Raw genomic sequence first — 24634 nt, forward strand, 5'->3', positions numbered from 1 at the left:
GTTCTATGCTCACTTCGAGGCAAATAACACTGAAACAGGCATGAGTGCACCAGCTGTACCGGAAGACTGTGTGATCACGCTCTTTGCAGCCGATGTGAGTAAGACCTTTAGACAGGTCAACAAGGCCACAGGGCCAGACGGATTACCAGGACGTGTACTGCGAGCATGCGTTGACCAACTAGCAAGTGTTTTCACAGACATTTTCAACCTCTAACCTGTCTGAGTCTGTAATACCATCATGTTTTAAGCAGACCACCATAGTGCCTGTGCCCAAGAACACTAAGGTAACCTGCCTAAATGACTACCGACCCGTAGCACTCACGTCTGTAGCCATGAAGTGCTTTGAAAGGCTGGACATTGCTCACATCAACACCATCATCCCAGAAGCTCTAGATCCAATCCAGTTTGCATACCGCCCCAACAGATCAACAGATGATGCAGTCTCTATTACACTCCACACTGCCCTTTCCCACCTGAAAAAAGGAACACCTATGTGAGAATGCTATTCATTGACTACAGCTCAGCATTCAACACCATATTCCCTAAAAACTCATCAATAAGCTAAGGACCCTGGGACTAAACACCTCCCTCTGCAACTGGATCCTGGACTTCCTGACAGGCCGCCCACCAGGTGGTAAGGGTAGGTAACAACACATCCGCCACACTTTTCCTCAACACAGGGGCCCCTCAGGGGTGTGTGCTCAGCCCCCTCCTGTACTCCCTGTTCACTCATGACTGTACAGCCAGGCACGACTCCAACACCATCATTAAGTTTGCTGATGACAAAACAGTGGTAGGCCTGATCACCGAAAACAATGAGACAGCCTACAGGGAGGAGGTCAGAGACCTGGCTATGTGGTGCCAGGACAAACACCTCTCCCTCAACGTGATCAAGACAAAGGAGATATTTGTGGACTACAGGAAAAAGAGGACCAAGCATGCCCCCATTCTCATCGACAGGGCTGCAGTGGAGCAGGTTGAGAGCTTCAGGTTCCTTGGTGTCTACATCACCAAAAAACAAACATGTTCCAAGCACACCAAGACAGTCGTGAAGCGGGCACAACAAAACCTATTCACCCTCAGGAGACTGAAAAGATTTGGCATGGGTCTTCAGATCCTCAAAAGGTTCTACAGCTGCACCATTGAGAGCATCCTGACTGGTTGCATCACTGCTTGGTATGGCAACTGCTCGGCATCCGACCGCAAGGCACTACAGAGTGTAGTGCGAACTCCCCAGTATATCACTGGGGCCAAGCTTCCTGCCATCCAGGACCTCTATACCAGGCGGTGTCAGAGGAAGGCCCTAAAAATTATCAAAGACTCCAGCCACCCTAGTCATAGACTGTTCTCCCTGCTACCACACGGCAAGTGGTACTGGAGCACCAAGTCTAGGTCCAAGAGGCCTCTAAACAGCCCCTATCCCCAAGCCATAAGACTCCTGAACATCTAGTCAAATGGCAACCCAGACTATTCACATTGCCCCCCCCACACACCACTGCCACTCTCTGTTGTCATCTATGCATAGTCACTTTAATTAACTCTACCTACATGTACATACTACCTCAACTAACCGGTGCCCCCGCACATTGACTCTGTACCGGCACCCCCCTGTATATATTGTTCTTTTTTACTGCTGCTCTTTAATTACTTGTTACTTGTATCTCTTATTCTTATCCATATTTTTTTTAACTGCACTGTCGGTTAGGGGCTCGTAGGTAAGCATTTCACTGTAAGGTCTACACATGTAGTGTTCGGCGCATGATTTGAATAGACGTTGAATTGACGTCTGTGCCCAGTTGGGAGAGGAAGAAAGAGTAGAGAGAAATAAAGAGAGAGGAAGAGAAAGAAAGAAATAAAGAAAGAAAGAAAGAAAGAAAGAAGAGAGAAGAAAGAGGAGAGAGAGAAAGAGACAAAAGAAGTTGATACTTTTGAGTGTCTTGTTTTATGATTTGTTTGTTTGCCTGTTCCTTTGTGCTTTGTGATGGAGAAGCTCTGTGAGCCAGCTGGCGCTTTAAGACATTGCTTTATGGCCCTGAGAGGGAGACCACCTTGAATCTGCTGTCATTCATTCAATGGGCGGCTGATACACAATACACACCGTCTTTCTCTCTCTCTCTCTCGCTCTCTGACTGTCTTATTCTTTGTCAGTCCTTGACTTCGCACTTCTTTATGCTTCTGTGTGTGTGTGTGTGTTGAATCTGTTGCTGCTGCTGTAACATCTGGCCAGAGTGATTGTAAACATCAGTGAAAGACCTCAATCACCAGCACAGGACTGAATAAACATGCCCCCCCCCAGCCATGTCATTACGCATCTGTGTGACATATGAGAAGTGCTTAGAGAAAATTACAGCTTCAAAGTTGAGGTAAGGGGGGCTGCATACACACACATACACACAAGCATGCACACACTCACACCAGTTTTATGTTTTATACCAGCAAGTCAAAACATTTACTCATGGCTCCCTGGAGAAGAGGCTTTCAGCTGATTAGGGAACTGAGCAGATTTCACACATTCATCACTTTACACTGCATGATGGCCAGATGAGTATGATTTAACAATATGTGAACCGTGGCCAAAAAAATACCCAAAAATGCATAACAAAGATGTACTATACTGCAACTCAAGAGACAGAGAACATAAAACAGTGAGTCTCAGACATTCAATTCAGAGTAAATTGTCCCATTGAATATATCTTAGTTATTTCTGATGAACTATGACCATTCGTGGGTGGAAATGAGCAGCGGTTAATGTTAGGTCCACGTTATTCAGAAAACCATCCTTTCCATGGGCGGAGGCCAATTGAGGCAGAAATTGTGGGAGAGCCATGAACCAGCCATCCATGGCAAGCTTGATGGAGGCATAGAGCTTAGTGTACCAGTGTAACAGCCCATGCAGCTTGAGTGAATGTGGCTAACTCTTTTTCCCCTGTCATTTAGTCATCTGCAGGCATCTCGCTGGGCCCCTAATTCAGGACCACTTCAGCATGTCTGACACACTTTGGAAATGAGAGTGGCTTATTTCTTTTCTTTCTTTTTTGAAGGGGTAAGGGGGGAGGGAGAGAGAGAGAGAAAGGAAAAGCAGGAACATCAGTTCAGTTTGACTGTGAGGCAAGTTGATATTTAGTGCTGCTCTGAAAGCTACCGATTCATTCTGCAGTTTTCCTCCTTTTTCCTGTTTGAAAAACCGTAGACCAGAAAGACTTTTCTAAAATATCAGGGCCAGGGATGTGGTCGTCCAGAACTCTGTGGGCCTCCACAGACTGATCCCAGGGATGACTGAGTTTGGGAAAAGAGGGAGGTTCAGGGGCAGACAGGTATGTGTGTGTGTCTGTGAATATCTGTGCGTGTGTATGTTTCAAGTTCAAGTTCTGATAAGAAATAATAAAATAAATAAATACGAAAAGATAAGAATGCGAACATAAAGTTAATGGCTGAGAAAAATTGAATAAATATTTTTGCATAATATTATATAGCAAGGCAAAATGTATAGTCCAATATTTGCACGTTTTGGGGAAGGGGGGATTCGGGGGCAAGTGTTTAAATTGTACAGTATTTAGTAATAATAACAAGAGTCTGGTAGCAGCAGTTGTGGTGGTGTAGCATCTATATATATATATATATATATATATATATATATATATATATATATATATATATATATATATATATATATATATATACTGCTCAAAAAAATAAAGGGAACACTTAAACAACACAATGTAACTCCAAGTCAATCACACTTCTGTGAAATCAAACTGTCCACTTAAGAAGTAACACTGATTGACAATAAATTTCACATGCTGTTGTGCAAATGGAATAGACAACAGGTGGAAATTCTAGGCAATTAGCAAGACACCCCCAATAAATGAGTGGTTCGGCAGGTGGTGACCACAGACCACTTAGTTCTTATGCTTCCTGGCTGATGTTTTGGTCACTTTTGAATGCTGGCGGTGCTTTCACTCTAGTGGTAGCATGAGACGGAGTCTACAACCCACACAAGTGGCTCAGGTAGTGCAGCTCATCCAGGATGGCACATCAATGCGAGCTGTGGAAAGGTTTGCTGTGTCTGTCAGCATAGTGTCCAGAGCATGGAGGCGCTACCAGGAGACAGGCCAGTACATCAGGAGACGTGGAGGAGGCCGTAGGAGGGCAACAACCCAGCAGCAGGACCACTACCTCCGCCTTTGTGCAAGGAGGAGCAGGAGGAGCACTGCCAGAGCCCTGCAAAATGACCTCCAGCAGGCCACAAATGTGCATGTGTCTGCTCAAACGGTCAGAAACAGACTCCATGAGGGTGGTATGAGGGCCCGACGTCCACAGGTGGGGGTTGTGCTTACAGCCCAACACCGTGCAGGACGTTTGGCATTTGCCAGAGAACACCAAGATTGGCAAATTCGCCACTGGCGCTATGTGCTCTTCACAGATGAAGCAGGTTCACACTGAGCACATGTGACAGACGTGACAGAGTCTGGAGACGCCGTGGAGAACGTTCTGCTGCCTGCAACATCCTCCAGCATGACCGGTTTGGCGGTGGGTCAGTCATGGTGTGGGGTGGCATTTCTTTGGGGGGCCGCACAGCCCTCCATGTGCTCGCCAGAGGTAGCCTGACTGCCATTAGGTACCGAGATGAGATCCTCAGACCCCTTGTGAGACCATTTGCTGGTGCGGTTGGCCCTAGGTTCCTCCTAATGGAAGACAATGCTAGACCTCATGTGGCTGGAGTGTGTCAGCAGTTCCTGCAAGAGGAAGGCATTGATGTTATGGACTGGCCCGCCCGTTCCCCAGACCTGAATCCAATTGAGCACATCTGGGACATCATGTCTCGCTCCATCCACCAACGCCACCTCATCAGGAGCATGCCCAGGCGTTGTAGGGAGGTCATACAGGCACGTGGAGGCCACACACACTACTGAGCCTCATTTTGACTTGTTTTAAGGACATTACATCAAAGTTGGATCAGCCTGTAGTGTGGTTTTCCACTTTAATTTTGAGTGTGACTCCAAATCCAGACCTCCATGGGTTGATAAATTGGATTTCCATTGATTATTTTTGTGTGATTTTGTTGTCAGCACATTCAACTATCTAAAGAAAAAAGTTTTTAATAAGATTATTTCTTTCATTCAGATCTAGGATGTGTTGTTTAAGTGTTCCCTTTATTTTTTTGAGCAGTGTATATATATGTATGTATGTATGTATGTATGTATGTATGTATGTATGTATGTATGTATGTATGTATGTATGTGTGTAGTGTGTGTGTGTGTGTGTGTGTGTGTGTGTGTGTGTGTGTGTGTGTGTGTGTGTGTGTGTGTGTGTGTGTGTGGATGACTGTATGTCTGTATGGGTGTGTGGTTGAGTAAATGCATGTGTTCTAAGGTGCAGAGAGTCAGCGCAGGTGGTCAGTCCAGTTCAAGTGTTCCGCAGTCTGATGGCTTGTCTGATATTCACAGACGATGCAATCGCCATTACACTGCACTATCCCATCTGGACAAGAGGAATGCCTATGTAAGATTGCTGTTCATTGACTATAGCTCAGCATTGGACACAATAGTACCCTCCAAGCTCATCAATAAGCTTGAAGCCCTGGGTCTCAATCCCACCCTGTGAAATTGGTCCTGGACTTCCTGACGGGCTGCCCCCCAGGTGGTGAACTTAGGAAATAACATCTCCACTTCGCTGATCCTCAACACTGGGGCCCCACAAGGGTGCATGCTCAGCCCCCTCCTGTACTCCCTATTCACCCATGACTGCGTGGCCATGCACGCCTCCATCTCAATCATCAAGTTTGCAGACGACACAACAGTAGTAGGCTTGATTACCAACAATGATGAGACAGCCTACAGGGAGAAGGTGAGGGCACTCGGAGTGTGGTGTCAGGAAAACAACCTCTCACTCAACTTCAACAAAACAAAGGAGATGATCGTGGACTTCAGGAAACAGCAGAGGGAGCACCCCCCTATCCACATCAACAGGACAGCAGTGGAGGTGAAAGGTTTTAAGTTCCTCGGCGTACAAATCACCGACAAACTGAAATGGTCCAGCCACACAGACAGTCTCAGGAGGCTTAAGAAATTTGACTTGTCACCTAAAACCCTCACAAACTTTACAGATGCACAATTGAGAGCCTCCTGTCAAGCTGTATCACCGCCTAGTATGGCAACTGCACCGCCCACAACAGCAAGGCTCTCCAGAGGATGCATAACGCATCACCGGGGGCAAACTAACTGCCCTCCAGGACACCTACAGCACCCGATGTCACAGGAAGGCCAAAAAGATCATCAAGGACAACAACCACCCGAGCCACTGCCTGTTCACCCTACTAACATCCAGAAGGCGAGGTCAGTACAGGTGCAGCAAAGCTTGGACCGAGAGACTGAAAAACAGCTTCTATCTCAATGCCATCAGACTGTTAAACAGCCATCACTAACACAGAGAGGCTGCTCAATACATACAGACTTGAATCATTGGCCACTTTAATAAATGGATCACTAGTCACTTTAATAATGCCACTTACATTAATGTTTACATATCTTGCATTACTCATCTCATATGTATATGTTGTATTTTATGGCATATATTGCATCTTGCCTGTGCTGCTCTGTCATTGCTCATCCTTATATTTATATGTATATATTCTTATTTCATTCCTTTACTTAGATTTGTGTGTATTAGGTAGTTGCTGTGGAATTGTTAGCTTACATGTTAGATATTGCTGCACTGTCGGAACTAGATGCACAAGCATTTCGCTACGCTCGCAATAACATCTGCTAACCATGTGTATGTGAGCAATACATTTTGATTTGAAGATATAAATAGTCTGAGCCTATTGGTATCAAACCACATGCTCCGATACGTCTGCCCAACAGTAAGGGAGTGAACAGCTCATGGCTGGGGTGTGTGGGGTCCTTGATGCTGCTGCGGGCCTTCCTCGGGCATCATTTTGACTAGAATTTCTGGATGGGTGGGAGCACAGTCCCAGTGATGTAGTGGGCCGTCTTCACCACCTGTTGAAGTCAAGAATCAACTCCTTTGTTTTTCTGACGTTGAGGGAGAGGTTGTTGTCCTGGCACCACAATGCCAATTAACTTACCTCCTCCCTATAGGCTGACTCGTTGCTGTTAGTTATCAGGCCGACAATCGCCGTGTCGTCAGCAAACTTGATGATGGATTTGGTTTCGTGCAAAGCCACGCAGTCATAGGTGGATAGGGAGTAGAGGAGAGGGCTGATGACACACCTTTCGTCTTTTGAATACCGATAGAAATGGCATCTTCGTGGATCTGTTGGAGTGGTAGGCAAATTGGAGTGGGTCTAGTGCACCTGGCCTTGATGTGGGCCATGACCAGCCTCTCGAAGCACATCATGATAACCGGTGAGAGTGCGACGGGGCAATAGTCATTTGGGCATGTCACCTTGTTTTTCTTGGGCACTGTGATGATGGTGGTCTCCTTGAAGCAGGTGGGGACTACAGACTGGGACAGGGACAAGTTGAAGATGTCTGATAAGACACCCGTGTGTGTGTGTGTGTGTGTGTGTGTGTGTGTGTGTGTGTGTGTGTGTGTGTGTGTGTGTGTGTGTGTGTGGTAAAGTGGAGAGGCCTAAACAAGTGGCCATTCCATGGAAAGAAGACTCCCACAGCCCTTCAGTGCCCTGGACTACAGTCTGCTGCAGAGTTCATAATGGGTGTACAAGTCAAAGAAAGACTGTAGCTCTGTCTGAGAGGAGCTTTCTATTTGGTTGCCGCTGTCTGACACTGTTATCGCACATGGTGTTTGACAAGTGCAGAATTGGGCCAAAAGAAAATCATTTCAGATAATTTTTAAATCCTTTCACACTGTATAACTTTGTTCCCAATGCCTAGGTGAGGAGAGGACAGCGCTAGCCGCTTGCTAGAACTGCAGGGCTATCTCAGAGCAGGATCGACATCTAGTCAAAGTGAGTAGGAAAGATAAAGTGCTAGCCTCGTGGGTAACAAGAGAGCATGTCTGTCTCGCCTATGTGTACCATAATTACATGTTATCACCACCAACCTCCATCCCGGCTCCCTCCCTTTTCTAGTTTCATTCAGCCACAGAGAAAAAAGGGACAGGCAAGGGCAAACTGGCGGCCATTGTGTGCCTTTGTGTGGGTGTCTTTAAAAAGATAATGGGCACAGAGAAAAGAGATCAGAACAGAATAAGGAAAAGGTCCAGTCTCTCCCCTGAAGAGATATTCGGCCAATAGATAATTTTTTTAATCTTCTATTATCTCCATCTCCAAAGGGCTTTGGTCCAAAGAAGCCCCTCAGGCCCTCGTCGCTAGCTACCTCTCTACCCATGATGCTTTGTGTTGCGTGCATGGTATTTATGCGCTACAATCTGACTATTTACTGTACCAGCTTCAAGAGGCAAATAATGTGGCATTGCTAACCACACGCTAACTCACAACCCCGTCTGTCTCTTTCTAGTTTTACTACTGCTGTTATTTTTGTTACGTTTGTGAATCACATCGCCACCGAAAGCTGAGCCGTAGAGGTATTTTCACCAGACAAGAGGGAGAGAATTGAAATGGTAAAGTTGAAAAGGACCTGTAAACACGACAGAGCTTCTCCCCGAGAAACAAAGCGCACCCTATCACCACCCACTCCTCTCACGCCATGGCCCACTGCCACCACACACACACACACACACGCACGCACACACACACACGTTTCGTTCAGTTTACATTTCAGTTTGTGCCAAAACAAGCAGTCATTGTGTAGAGAATCATTGTACCATTTAAACTGCTGTGAAATATATTTTCCATGACCCAAAATATTGCATTTTCAGCTGTTTGAAGCCAGTTTACAAAACTGAAAGTGAACTAATTTAAGAACGGGCAGCATAGAAATAGCACACATAGAATAGATCTACCGCTTGTTAAACTTTTGATCTGGTCGCCCAAAAAGTTACATATTGCAGCTTCAAGCTATAGAATGTATGATGGGATTGAGACAAGCTGCAGCCTTAAAAACACAGGTGTATGCCCCCAATTGGCACCCTACTCCCTATATAGTGCACTACTTTTGACCAGGACCCATAGGGCTCTGGTCAACAGTAGTGCACTGCGTAGGGAATAGGGTGCCATTTGGGACACAGCAGAGTCTTTTCAAAACAGGCTCTAAGTGCTCTCTTTGACATTTACAAGCCTCCATAATGGCTTCTAGCTGGCATCTTTCACACTTGTGTATGTTGTGCCATATCTCCCATGGGTGAGGGGGTAAACAAATGTAACTCCCTCTTTTGTGTAGAGTTATGAGAGTTTATTTAACAGGACAAAGTCACAGCTTGTTAAATATATATTTTACATAATCTAATCTCAAAATCTCAAAGTGCTAAGGAGTTATGCTTCGTATCCAAATCTTAAATAAATATGGTTTAACAGCCGACTTGGGGCTTCTTTCAACATACTTTTCCCCTGATTACTTTTTCCTTAAGCTAGGTTTTTCTATTTAACATTTCAAAACATTTTTTTTAGATGGTGAAAGCAGACTGCTGCTTTAAGACTGTGTTGTTAATCATTGAGTGACTCTCCCCCCCTCTCTCTCTCTCCCTCTCGCTCTCTCTCTCTCACACACCATCCCTCACCCTCCTTTCCCCCTCCGTGGTCAGTGTTATAAGGGACTGGGGACTTAATGACCTGAGGTGTTGTTCTAAGACTGCTGAGCAAATACCTATAGTTTATATTCCATGTATCAGTCTATTTGATAGTTAGCCCAGTTTGTCTAGTAACTAGCTACTCCTGGATGGACGTTTCCTCCCCTGTAGCTAGGCTGATAGAAGGGTTAATGGGCAGTGGAGAATTCCGGTAACTCTGGACACATAATCAAATATTAACCTGAAGCCACAGCTGGGGTTGTGTGTCATTCAGTTATACAAACGCATGCACGCACGCACGCACGCACGCACACACGCACACACGCACACACGCACACACGCACACACACACACACACACACACACACACACACACACACACACACACACACACACACACACACACACACACACACACACACACACACACACACACACAATCTGACACACTGGCAAGGCATTTAGCATGCCAACATGCCGATGACATCATTTCCCCCCTGTATTGTCAGTGAGGTATGAGAGAGAGCATGTGGCCTTTAGAGAGTTTGGGTCTTAAGTTTCCATGGAGGCTGGCTGTGTGTCTGTTTGTGTGTGCGCTTGCGTGCGTGCGCTTGGGTGCCAGACAGTGAGTGCTGTGCCAGATGTGACCTTTGCCCATCAGAGCGCTCATCAGATGAAAGCCCAATTGCCCTGCATCTGTCTCCCCCCTTCCCTCCCCTCCATCCTCTCCTCAAACCCCCTCCCCCTTCTTCACCTCGTTCCCCCCTCCTGGGTGTTGACACAGGTGTCCTCGTAACAAGTGCCGTATAGCTGCGACATGATGAACAGCTCTGGTGGGTGAAATGCCGATGATGGAGCTTTTCACTTATAGGTAAGGCAGGGCAGAGGGCTCTCCCTTCTCACCTCCTTTCTCCCTTCCTTCCCAGTTCTCTTCTCTCCACTCTTCAAGATCCATCCCACTGAGCAGCATCAGGGAGAGAGCGGAAGACAGGAGAGGAAGAATGGGGCAGGGGCACGATCCCTGAATCTCTCTCTCTCTCTCTCTCTCTCTGCCCCCAATGCCATGCTTGATGTGACTCTAAGAGTAACAAATTGCAGAGCTGTTAACCAGAAGCATAATACTTTTTTCAGAGAGAAAGAGACCCAGTTGTGACAGACTTTAAGTGACTGAAGATTAGAGGATAAATATAGAGGTTTCTGGTCAGAGAGAATGGCCTGTTTGTATTCTGAAATCCGGAGAGGTGGACATTAGGGACCATTTGGGCTAAAGGGGTGGTAGTGGTCAATTTGTATTAGTGACCTTAGTGGACTCCAGCACTAGACAACACCAGCAGTACCACAGGTACAGTGTGTTCTCTTCCTGTAGCTGACTATCTACCGCTGAGTTCAGTGCATCCATAAAAATAAGCTGGCCTTATCCCCTTTCTCAGCTCTCTTTAATTCCTCTCCTCACCCCCCTCTGTCTCTGTTTTCATCATTCCCTCCCTCCCTCCTTCCCTCCTACTGTTCGGTCAGTGGAGCAAGGCCAGCAATTTTGCTGCCCATAAAATAAATAGCCCAGTCTAATTAAGATCCCTGGATTGAAAAAGCAATGTGTGTCTGTGTGTCTGTGTGTGTATCTGTGTGTGCGTGTGTGTGTGTGTATGTGTGTGTGTGTGTGTGTGTGTGTGTGTGTGTGTGTGTGTGTGTGTGTGTGTGTGTGTGTGTGTGTGGTGTGTGTGTGTGTGAGTTGTGAAAGGCGATGGACGACCACAAACAACCTGTTTTCTCCCAATTAGACATTCCTTTGCGCTACTGACGGCACCGCTGATGAGAACCAGAGCTGCTCTCCAGTTTCATTACAGAGAGATAGAGTGTATACCCTGTTTCCCATCTGACCTTGAACCCTCATTTACCTCTGAAAGAACCCAGCTCCATTCCCTGAAGCTGCCCTCGAACCCGAATCTGTAGTACTTTACACACAGCATTCTTCCATCCAGACTCATTAAGATGCACTGCATTCCTTGCATTACTTCTCCAGTGCTATCTCAACATGTACCATCATTAAGTTTACATGTATTAGCCAACACAAATCTGCTGATACTGTCCGCCTAATAACCACCCTGGTGTTGATAAGCTTACCTAATCAACAAGCTAGCTGCTCTCTAAACCAAAGGAGGGAGGCTTAGGATGTGTTCCAAATGGTACCCTATTCCCTATATAGTGCACTACTTTTAACCAGAGCACTATGGGTCCTGGTCAAAAGTACTGCACTAAATAGGCAATAGGGTGCCATTTGGGACACAGGCTTAATAGATCTCAGAGCCACCGCCTTGGCGGCGGCCGGCTCTGCTGTAGTCAAAACACAGCACTTGTTTCAAAGCTAAACAAGCTTCTGCTGCCTGCTTCAGAAGAACCGGCCCGGCCCCACAACACACCCATGGTGCCAGCTCTACAGGGGATGGTCCTGGAGCAAAACAACCCACAGAGGGTGCACCATACTGGGCTGTGTCTCCAGCTGGCTACCCCTTGGTGCATCCCCTCTTACTAACAACACATCTGGGGATCCATATTTCTTCATATCTCAACACCCTGCACTCAGCACTTCTTTCACCCATCCCTCATAGCCCAGGGGCCCGAACACAACTAATTTATAATCAGCCCTTTTAATGGATGAGACTGGGAAATACCTCATCAGGAGATGAATGTGGGGTGCACAATTTAACCGCATCATCAAGAGGGAATGCTGCACTTCACTGAAGTGTGGGGAGATGTGTGTGTCACGCAAATACATCAGATCAAAGGGACATCCCCTCAGACACACACACATACACCCTACCCCTACACACACAAACACACACTACCTCTACACACAAACACACACACACACACACACACACACACACACACACACACACACACACACACACACACACACACACACACACACACACACACACACACACACACACTTCTGAGATTAAAAAGAGGGCCCTGTCAGGGCATCCGTCTTCTCTGTGGGTCACTCTGAGTTGTCCCATAGACTAGCTGAGGGTTAATTAATCAGAGTGGAGTCCGCTGTCTGTTGCACCTGTCTGTGTCCTACTCCCCTGTCCCATGGCAGCCATAAACACAAAACACAGTCAGGAAGTCAAGCCAACAACAGGAAGCTTTCCCTCTTATTTTATTTTCTTCAGATAAGAAATAAGAATATCCCCGGAGTGTATTTGTGAAAATAAGGCTGCTTGGTGAGTTCAGCAGGGACACGTCTGTGGTCTTTTTTGTGAGATTTTATTGTTGAGGATACTTCTCAGGGTTGGACAACATTATCGGTTCATCTGATCGTCTGCATAATAAGCACTATGCTACCGCAACGGAATATATGAGTATGAATTGAGCTTATCAAGAGCAGGAAGAGGAGAAAGCACTTCCTTCATTCATGTTGGTGACTCACTTTCTCCACTTAACCGTGATGATGTAGCATCACATAAACAGAGAAAGGGGACATTATTATGTCTGGATGAACAGATATCATCATATGTCTATAACTACAGCAAGTCTTAGAAGTACCATAAATACATTGTTGCTACTTTACGAGCTGTGTGTGTACTTGTGTGTGTGATGATATTTTGTGATTGTGTGTGTGTCTGCCATTCACTCTTTCTCCTCTCACCTGTTTTGAAGACCTCGTAGCGGATGGAGAAGCCTGCTCCATGGGTCTCGTAGTCGGACACAAACTTGATGTAGAGCTGGTACCCAGAAGACACCACGGGTGATGGGGCTATCTTCCCACAGTACTTCCCCACCAGCTGCCCACTCTCGTCCACGCCGTCACGTACCTCCACATAGTCATACCTGGACAGAGAGGGGGAGTGAGTACCTGTCAGGGACCTGTTGTTGTATTAGATATTTTATGCACACACACACACACACACACACACACACACACACACACACACACACACACACACACACACACACACACACACACACACACACACACACACACACACACACACACACACACACACAATAAGTTGGAAACAACAACCAAGTTCATGTTTTGATAGGTGATCCTCCATAATGCAGAAAAAACATGCTCTAGTGGTAATGAGGTCTACAGGATAAATCCAAGATCAGGTGGGCAGGTTGGTTAGCCTACTCATACTTCCTCCACGTGGCACAGCTCCATGTTGTTAGCTAGACAATGCGGACACTGCATAGATTCTATCACAATGACTCCCAGCTGTACGGAGTCTAGGTTTACATAAAACTGGTCTAGAGGAGCTGTGAGTGTGTGTTGGAGCTATGTCGAGACTGTCAGTGCAGCTGAATAGCTGTCTTCTCCCTGTAAAAGAGCCGATGCCTAAAGAGAGAAGTGTGTGTGGGGTTTATATGTGTTTCTGTGGCGTCTGGCATTGTGTGTGTGTCTGTGTGTATCTGAGTATATTTAATGTCAGTGATCGTATTATACTCCAGGTACAGGGAGACCACCAGACGCACGTGTTAACGCAATCAGGTGGCAGCTATGGGATTGCAGCTCATGCACATGCACACACTCACACACACACACACACCACACACACACACACACACACACACACACACACACACACACACACACACACACACACACACACACACACACACACACACACACACACACACACACACACAACTCAAATGGAATTTCAGATCCAGGGCTATTGGCATGAGGAACTGGCTAATTGAGTCAGCACGAAGCTTTAAGACCAAGGGAGGAAATCGCCTTCAGAATGTGCACGGGTAACAACGGGAGCCAATGCACTTACACATCGTGTGTGTAACATAAGATGGAGTGAAGAGGGCAATGTGAATCTGATCCGTTGGCCAACCAGGGTGGCCTGAACGAACACAGCCCATGGGGATCTGGGCTGAAAAGTCAGTATGCGGTGTATACCTTTGCATGTACGTGTGTGTGTCTGCAGTGCAGGAGAAATTAATCATCCATGCTTTGTTAGGGGTTCAAGCAGCGAAACTGGTGAAACCGTATTGTATTTGTTCCTGTTCATTATTAAGGGTTCAAGCAGCATTGATAATATATTACATTTGATCTTTCTTGAATAAGTTCCTCCATTTCTTTTTGTTTTTCCTCTAACTTATTCTGAGCCTCTATGGTACAGTTTTTATTGCTATCTATCTGTTCTGTTAGACCTTCTATTTCCTTTGTTAATATGGACTCTTTTGACTTAAATTGCTTTTTGTTTAAGAGCTGAGTACTGAATTGCATGGCCTCTAAAAGCACATTTAACCATTTCATACGTGATTTCTGAATATCTCTAACGGTCGCCCTAGCATGAGTTGTTTTATACACGTGATGTTAGAATACACTCACTGTTCCAAAACGTGATTGTTACGCAACAGGACAGTTAACACACGCTGCCTGTTAATTGTCTATAGGCTATGTTTCAACTTGCCAATTTAAAAAAGAATTCTAACGACAGTTTGAATTGAGGTGCGTTCCACCTCCTCATTAATTCGCATAAAGTAGCCCATTTCAGCGTTGCGGACAATTTATGTTTGAGGCTTTAAGTGAGCCCAGACAAACGTCTCTCTTTGAGGAGAGCCCACACACTTCACCAATGTGCAGACATTTGCGCAGTTTTGCATGAAGTGGCACATTTTCTGGCTGGCGCAAGCATTGTCTTGCTTGTTGTTTTCTTTATAAATAATAACTTTGGACATGTGTGAGTTTCTATCAAAGTAAGTGCCATTATTTTCTGTATATTGTGTTGTCGTTTCTACTGTAGCATACAGTATGAATGCATGTATGTATGTACTGTATGCACTGTATATATGGAGCATAATGTATTTACAGTTTTATTCACATGTTTTCAGGTACTGGTGACAAATAATGCATTCCAATTATTGTATAGATTGTAATGGACATCAATTTTGTGCAGATATTTTGTGCAGATATGGATAGACATTTTAAAATAAATTATTAATATTTATTTATATACTGTCCTAGCATGATGGAATGGTCCCCAACTATATACCACTAGACACCCACCTGAGAGACCTATACACAAAGGAGAAGTCCTTATCTGTTTTATAGGCCTACTGTAAGTAGCCTATACGCAGCCAAATCAGAAAGATGAATGTGGTCAGAGACCTACTAAAGCAGTACCACCCCCTCAAGATTCTGAGCCTGCCTGGCAGGGTTGGTCCGACACAGCCAAAGCCCCCTGATGGGAGAATTATATACAAGGAAATTCTCAAACCTGCTAATAAGAACCTTGACGACCTTGTACCTAGCCGGTGGGGATTCCGGTGGGGTGCCCTCACCCAGGCAGTAGCAGTGCTGGCAACACTAGCTGCAGTAACCCATGGGGACGGGGTCACACTCGGCCATTAAGAGAGGGGGCATATTATTGTGGCCCTGGTGGCACAAAATCATTAAAGGTCTGACTGCACAGAGATGCTTGGGAATTTTGGTCCAACGGGGGACCGCTTGTGGGTGCTTACAGGGGGAAAGGGGTATATCTGATCTCCATCACCTAGGACGTGACAATGGTTAAACAAATCTCCCCATTTCTGCTCAATTTCGCATGCCTTCTCATACAGCTGCAGCTGTATATGCATTCGTAAATCAAGGCCTTTCTTGAGTCGGGCCCTGGGATGGCGCAACAGTTAAGCGTTTGAATGTATAGTTGCTTGTGGGGGAAAAGGGTTGAGTGTGTATGAGAGTGTGTATGAGAGTGTGTGTGTGTGTGTGTGTGTGTGTGTGTGTGTGTGTGTGTGTGTGTGTGTGTGTGTGTGTGTGTGTGTGTGTGTGTGTGTGTGTGTGTATCTCACAACTGTTGTGAGGGATTAAAAATGTTAGGGACAATATAGGATTAATCACAATAATTGTTTGCAAAAACAATAATTGCTTGCCAAAACATATCTTTTGTAATGGCAATACTGGTAGGAGGTAACACTCCTTTGCATAAACTACCTACCTTATTAGAAATATTCATTTCTAAATATGGAAATTAGACAAGGATAATTTTTTAAATATATACACTGCTCAAAAAAATAAAGGGAACACTTAAACAACACAATGTAACTCCAAGTCAATCACACTTCTGTGAAATCAAACTGTCCACTTAGGAAGTAACACTGATTGACAATACATTTCACATGCTGTTGTGCAAATGGAATAGACAACAGGTGGAAATTATAGGCAATTAGCAAGACACCCCCAATAAAGGAGTGGTTCTGCAGGTGGGGACCACAGACCACTTCTCAGTTCCTATGCTTCCTGGCTGATGTTTTGGTCACTTTTGAATGCTGGCGGTGCTTTCACTCTAGTGGTAGCATGAAACAGAGTCTACAACCCACACAAGTGGCTCAGGTAGTGCAGCTCATCCAGGATGGCACATCAATGCGAGCTGTGGCAAGAAGGTTTGCTGTGTCTGTCAGCGTAGTGTCCAGAGCATGGAGGCGCTACCAGGAGACAGGCCAGTACATCAGGAGACGTGGAGGAGGCCGTAGGAGGGCAACAACCCAGCAGCAGGACCGCTACCTCCGCCTTTGTGCAAGGAGGAGCAGGAGAAGCACTGCCAGAGCCCTGAAAAATGACCTCCAGCAGGCCACAAATGTGCATGCGTCTGCTCAAACGGTCAGAAACAGACTCCATGAGGGTGGTATGAGGGCCCGACGTCCACAGGTGGGGGTTGTGCTTACAGCCCAACACCGTGCAGGACGTTTGGCATTTGCCAGAGAACACCAAGATTGGCAAATTCGCCACTGGCGCCCTGGGCTCTTCACAGATGAAAGCAGGTTCACACTGAGCACGTGACAGACGTGACAGAGTCTGGAGACGCCGTGGAGAATGTTCTGCTGCCTGCAACATCCTCCTGCATGACCGGTTTGGCGGTGGGTCAGTCATGGTGTGGGGTGGCATTTCTTTGGGGGGCCGCACAGCCCTCCATGTGCTCGCCAGAGGTAGCCTGACTGCCATTAGGTACCGAGATGAGATCCTCAGACCCCTTGTGAGACCATATACTGGTGCGGTTGGCCCTGGGTTCCTCCTAATGCAAGACAATGCTAGACCTCATGTGGCTGGAGTGTGTCAGCAGCTCCTGCAAGAGGAAGGCATTGATGCTATGGACTGGCCCGCCCGTTCCCCAGACCTGAATCCAATTGAGCACATCTGGGACATCATGTCTCGCTCCATCCACCAACGCCACGTTGCACCACAGACTGTCCAGGACTTGGCGGATGCTTTAGTTCAGGTCTGGGAGGAGATCCCTCAGGAGATCCCTCCGCCACCTCATCAGGAGCATGCCCAGGCATTGTAGGGAGGTCATACAGGCACGTGTAGGCCACACACACTACTGAGCCTCATTTTGACTTGTTTTAAGGACATTACATCAAAGTTGGATCAGCCTGTAGTGTGGTTTTCCACTTTAATTTTGAGTGTGACTCCAAATCCAGACCTCCATGGGTTGATAAATTGGATTTCTATTGATTATTTTTGTGTGTTTTTGTTGTCAGCACATTCAACTATGTAAAGAGAAAAGTATTTAATAAGATTATTTCTTTCATTCAGATCTAGGATGTGTTGTTTAAGTGTTCCCTTTATTTTTTTGAGCAGTATATATATATACATTTTAATATCTATATTATACAAATTGAGGTGAGGGCGATGGAAATGATTTTGGCGGTTGATCTGCTTCTGTTCTGTGGGTGGCACTGTGTGCTCTTTTTGAAGGATGGGTCCCGGTCTCTCGGGGGCCCATGGGATCTGGGGGGTCAGGGGTGGTCTGCCGGTCAATGGGATGACAACCCAACTCGGGATGAGAAGGGGTTTTAGGGGGTGGAATAGTGGGGACCATTTGGGGGTTTACTTAGCAATGCATATATCATGGTACAGCTATATGGATACTCATGTTACTTTTTAATGGTACGTTTACAAACATATATTGTGATAAATATAATTAAAACTTGTGTCGCATTATGGTAATTGGTGAAATAAGTATAGCCAGTTATAATTGTAATGGCTTAGCAGATTATAAGAAAAGACAATCAGTATTTACCTGGCTAAAAGAGAAGGAATGTAATATGTATTGCTTACAGGAAACTCATTTAACAATTTTAGATGAAGTTTTGTGGGAAAAGGATTAGGGGGCGAAGTATATTTCTCCCATGGGCAAAGAAATTCAAATAGGGTGATGATATTAATTAACAGTCATTTTGATACAAATGTGCAAATTGTCCAAACAGATCCGCAAGGTAGATGGATGATTTTAAATATGTTATTGGACCATAAACAGATATGGGTTATTAACCTTTACGGTCCAAATAATGATTATCCATGCTTCCTTGAAAATACATATAATAATTTATCAACCCGACAAGCAACACAAGACTATTATTACAGTAGGAGATTATAATACAGTTTTAAATACATCAATGGACCATAAAGGAAATCACACTACAAACTATCCTCCTCATGCACTTAAGGAAATAATGAATGTCATGGATACATTGGAATTTGTGGATATATGAAGGCTTAAATACCCTGACCTAGTGAGATATACAGTTGAAGTTGGAAGTTTACATACACCTGAGCCAAATACATTTAAACTCAGTTTTTCACAACTCCTGACATTTAATCCTAGTAAAAATGCACTGTTTTAGGTCAGTTAGGATCACCACTTCATTTTAAGAATGTGAAATGTCAGAATAATAGTAGAGAATGATTTATGTCAGCTTTTATTTCTTTCAACCACACTCCCAGTGTGTCAGAACTTTACATACACTCAATTAGTATTTGGTAGCATTGCCTTTAAATTCTTTAACTTGGGTTAAACGTTTTAGGTACCCTTCCACAAGCTTCCCACAATAGGTTGGGTGAATTTTGGCCCATTCCTCCTGACAGATCCGGTGTAACCGAGTCAGGTTTGTAGGCCTCCTTGCTCGCACACGCTTTTTCAGTTCTGCACACACATTTTCTATAGGATTGAGGTCAGGACTTTGTGATGGCCACTCCAATACCTTGACTTTGTTGTCCTTAAGCCATTTTGCCACAACTTTGGAAGTATGCTTGGGGTCATTGTCCACTTAGAAGACGAATTTGCGACCAAGCTTTAACTTCCTGACTGATGTCTTGAGATGTTGCTTCAATATATCCACATCATTTTCCTTTCTCATGATGCCATCTATTTTGTGAAGTGCACCAGTCCCTCCTGCAACAAAGCACCCCCACAACATGATGCTGCCACCCCCAGTGCTTCACGGTTGGGATGGTGTTCTTCGGCTTGCAAGCCTCCCCCTTTTTCCTCCAAACATAACAATGGTCATTATGGCCAAACAGTTCTATTTTTGTTTCATCAGACCAGAGGACATTTCTCCAAAAAGTATGATCTTTGTCCCATGTGCATTTGCAAACCATAGTCTGTTTTTTTTAATGGGGGTTTTGGAGCAGTGGCTTCTTCCTTGCTGAGCGGCCTTTCAGGTTATGTCGATATAGGACTCGTTTTACTGTGGATATAGATACTTTTGTACCTGTTTCCTCCAGCATCTTCACAAGGTCATTTGCTGTTGTTCTGGAAATGATTTACACTTTTCTCACCAAAGTACGTTCATCTCTAGGAGACAGAACACGTCTCCTTCCCGAGCGGTATGATGGCTGCGTGGTCCCATGGTGTTTATACTTGCATGCTATTGTTTATACAGATGAACATGGTACCTTCAGGTGTTTGGAAATTGCTCCCAAGGATGAACCAGACTTGTGGAGGTCTACATTTTTTTACTGAGGTCTTGGCTGATTTCTTTTGATTTTCCCATGATGTAAAGCAAAGAGGCACTGAGTTTGAAGGTAGGCCTTGAAATACATCCACAGTTACACCTCCAATTGACTCAAATGATATCAATTAGCCTATCAGAAGCTTCTAAAGCTATGACATCTTTTCTGGAATTTCCCAAACTGTTTAAAGGCACAGTCAACTTAGTGTATGTAAACTTCTGACACACTGGAATTGTGATGCAGTGAATTATAAGTGAAATAATCTGTCTGTAAACAAATGTTGGAAAAGTTACTTGTGTCATGCACAAAGTAGATGTTCTAACCGACTTGCCAGAACTATAGTTTGTTAACAATACATTTGTGGAGTGGTTGAAAAACGAGTTTTAATGACTCCAACGTAGGTGTATCTAAACTTCCGACTTCAACTGTACATGGCGGAGGCTTAATCAAGTTAGTCGTCTTGATTAATTTTTTATGTAATTTTTATGTCAAGTAAAAAAAAGTGTTGATATGGGACAGAATGCGGACGGACCATCACATAATTAGCATAAATGTTACTCTTACAGAATTTCCACGTGGGCGAGGATATTGGAAATTGAATCAAAGCCTACTGGATGATAACAGAATAATTTTTAACTGACCTTTTCTGACATAACATAGGTACAGTAGATCCCCTTATTGTATGGGACATTTTTAAATGTACCTTTAGAGGCCATGCAATTCAGTATTTAACTATAAAACAAAAGCAATTTAGGTCAAAAGAGTCCATTTTTACAAAGGAAATGGAAGGACTAACAGTACAGACAGATAGCAATAAGAACTGTACCATGGAGTCTCAGAGTAAGGTTAGAGGAAAACAAAAAGAAATGGAGGAACATATTCAATAAAGATCCAGATCCAATGTTATAAAAATAAAGCGAACTGGATGGAATATTGGGAAAAATGCACCGATGCATTCTTTTTCAATCTTCAATAATTTTCTACCAAAAATGATTTACTGACACTTGTTACAAATGATGGAGTCACCCATGATTCACCAATCAATATTTAGAAAGAGGAAGTAAAGCATATGTTTTCGTTTCAGTCTCCTCCAACTCCACTAACAAAAGATAAATGTATGTATTTTTTTCCCTATTAATAATGTAAAATTAACATCTGTACAGAAAGACTAATGTGAAGGACAAATTATAAAGGAGGAACTTCTTAATGCAATTACATTGGCTTGCGAAAGTATTCACCCCCCCTGGCATTTTTCCTATTTTGTTGCCTTACAACCTGGAATTGACATGGATGTTTTGGGGGTTTGTATCATTTGATTTACACAACATGCCTACCACTTTGAAGATGCAAAATATGTTTTATTGTGAAACAAACAAGAAATAAGACAAAGTCAATACTTTGTAGAGCCACTTTTTGCAGCAATTACAGCTGCAAGTCTCTTGGGGTATGTCTCTATAAGCTTGGCACATCTAGCCACTGGGATTTTTGCACATTCTTCAAGGCAAAACTGCTCCAGCTCCTTCAAGTTGGATGGGTTCCGCTGGTGTACAGCAATCCTTAAGTCATACCACATATTCTCAATTGGATTGAAGTCTGGCCTTCGACTAGGCCATTCCAAACCTACGTTCCAGTCTCAAATCTCTAGAAGACTGAAACAGGTTTCCCTGAAGAATTTCCCTGTATTTAGCACCATCATTCCTTCAATTCTGACCAGTTTCCCAGTCCTTGCCGATGAAAAACATCCCCACAGCATGATGCTGCCACCACCATGCTTCACTGTGGGGATGATATTCTCTGGGTGATGACAGGTTTTGGGTTTGCACCAGACATATAGTTTTCCTTGATGGCCAAAAAGCTACATTTTAGTCTCATCTGACCAGAGTACCTTCTTCCATGTGTTTGGGGAGTCTCCCACATGCCTTTTGGGGAACACCAAACGTTTGCTTATTTTATTCTATAAGCAATGTTTTTTTTTCTGGCCACTCTTCCGTAAAGCCCAGCTCTGTGTAGTGTATGGCTTAAAGTGGTCCTATGGACAGATACTCCAATCTCCGCTGTGGAGCTTTGCAGCTCCTTCAGGGTTATCTTTGGTCTCTTTGTTGCCTCTCTGATTAATGCCCTCCTTGCCTGGTCTGTGAGTTTTGGTGGGCGGCCCTCTCTTGGCAGGTTTGTTGTGGTGCCATATTCTTTCCATTTTTTAATAATGGATTTAATGGTGCTCCGCGGGATGTTCAAAGTTTCTGATAATTTTTATAACCCAACCCTGATCTGTACTTCTCCACAACTTTGTCTCTGACCTGTTTGGAGAGCTCCTTGGTCTTCATGATGCTGCTTGCTTGGTGGTGCCCCTTGCTTAGTGGTGTTGCAGACTCTGGGGCCTTTCAGAACAGGTGTACAGTCGTGGCCAAAGGTTTTGAGAATGACACAAATAATTTCCACAAAGTTTGCTGCTTCAATGTCTTTAGATATTTATTTCAGATGTTGCTATGGAATACTGAAGTATAATTACAAGCATTTCATAAGTGTGAAAGGCTTTTATTGATAATTACTTGAAGTTGATGCAAAGAGTCAATATTTGCTGTGTTGACCCTTCTTTTTCAAGACCTCTGCAATCCGTCCCTGGCATGCTGTCAATTAACTTCTGGGCCACATCCTGACTGATGGCAGCCCATTCTTGCATATTCAATGCTTGGAGTTTATCAGAATTGGTGGGTTTTTGTTTTTCCACCTGCCTCTTGAGGATTGACCACAAGTTCTCAATGGGATTAAGGTCTGGGGAGTTTCCTGGCCATGGACCTAAAATATCGATGTTTTGTTCCCCGAGCCACTTAGTTATCACTTTTGCCTTATGGCAAGATGCTCCATCATGCCGGAAAAGGCATTGTTCGTCAGCAAACTGTTCCTGGATGGTTGGGAGAAGTTGCTCTCGGAGGATGTGTTGGTACCATTCTTTATTCATGGCTGTGTTCTTAGGCAAAATTGTGATTGAGCCCACTCCCTTGGCTGAGAAGCAACCCCACACATGAATGGTCTCAGGATGCTTTACTGTTGGCATGACACAGGACTGATGGTAGCACTCACCTTGTCTTCTCCGGACAAGCTTTTTTCCGGATGCCCCAAACAATCGGAAAGGGGATTCATCAGAGAAAATGACTTTACCCCAGTCCTCAGCAGTCCAATCCCTGTACCTTTTGCTGGTGCTGCCTGGTGCTGCCCCGATCCCTCAGCTGAATCAACTTTAGGAGACAGTACTGGCGCTTGCTGGACTTTCTTGGGCGTCCTGAAGCCTTCTTCACAACAATTGAACCACTCTCCTTGAAGTTCTTGATTATCCGATAAATGGTTGATTTAGGTGCAATCTTACTGGCAGAAATATCCTTGCTTGTAAAGCCCTTTTTGTGCAACGCAATGATGATGGCACGTGTTTCCTTGCAGGTAACCATGGTTGACAGAGGAAGAACAATGATTCCAAGCACCACCCTCCTTTTGAAGCTTCCAATCTGTTATTCGAACTCAATCAGCATGATTGTCAATCATCAATCTTCAACACCCACACCTGTGTTAACGAGAGAATCTTGATGTCAGCTGGTCCTTTTGTGGCAGGGCTGAAATGCAGTGGAAATGTTTTTGGGGGATTCAGTTCATTTGCATGGCAAAGAGGGACTTTGCAATTAATTGCAATTCATCTGATCACTCTTCATAACATTCTGGAGTATATGCAAATTGCCATCATACAAACTGAGGCAGCAGACTTTGTGAAAATTAATATTTGTGTTATTCTCAAAACTTTTGGCCATGACTCTATATATACTGAGATCATGTGACAGATGATGTGACACTTAGATTGCAGACAGGTGGACTTTATTTAACTAATTATGTCACTTCTGAAGGTAATTGGTTGCACCAGATCTTATTTAGGGGCTTCATAGCAAAGGGGGTGAATACCTATGCATGCACCACTTTTCCGGTTTTTATTTTTTATACTTTTTTGAATCGTGTAATTTTTCAATTTCACTTCACCAATTTGGACTATTTTGTGTATGTCCATTACATGAAATCCAAATAAAAATCAAAAAACGTCTAGCTAAATACTTAGCGCATAGAATTAAAAACGTTTTTGTCAGATATTATTCATCCTAATCAGACATTGACGTATACGATGATTCGGTGAGTGAGTTTATCAGGAAGTGCATAGGAGATGTTGTACCTACTGTGACTATAAAAACCTACCTTAACCAGAAACTGTGGATAGATGGCGACATTGACGCA

General features: G+C 44.4%; 1 protein-coding gene across 6 annotated transcripts in view; it reads right to left on the reverse strand.

The window, feature by feature from the left end:
* Positions 1-24634, reverse strand: part of LOC106590027 (neuropilin-1a) — a 126811-nt gene that overhangs the window by 70491 nt on the left and 31686 nt on the right. For all 6 annotated transcript variants that reach the window (XM_014180515.3, XM_014180517.3, XM_014180516.3 and 3 more), the window contains one exon: positions 13262-13443. In XM_014180515.3, coding sequence (XP_014035990.1) covers positions 13262-13443 — 182 coding nt within the window. The remainder of the gene's footprint in view (positions 1-13261; positions 13444-24634) is intronic.

This window comes from Salmo salar, chromosome 29, assembly GCF_965601325.2.
Source record: "Salmo salar chromosome 29, fSalSal1, whole genome shotgun sequence".
Lineage (NCBI taxonomy): Eukaryota > Metazoa > Chordata > Actinopteri > Salmoniformes > Salmonidae > Salmo > Salmo salar.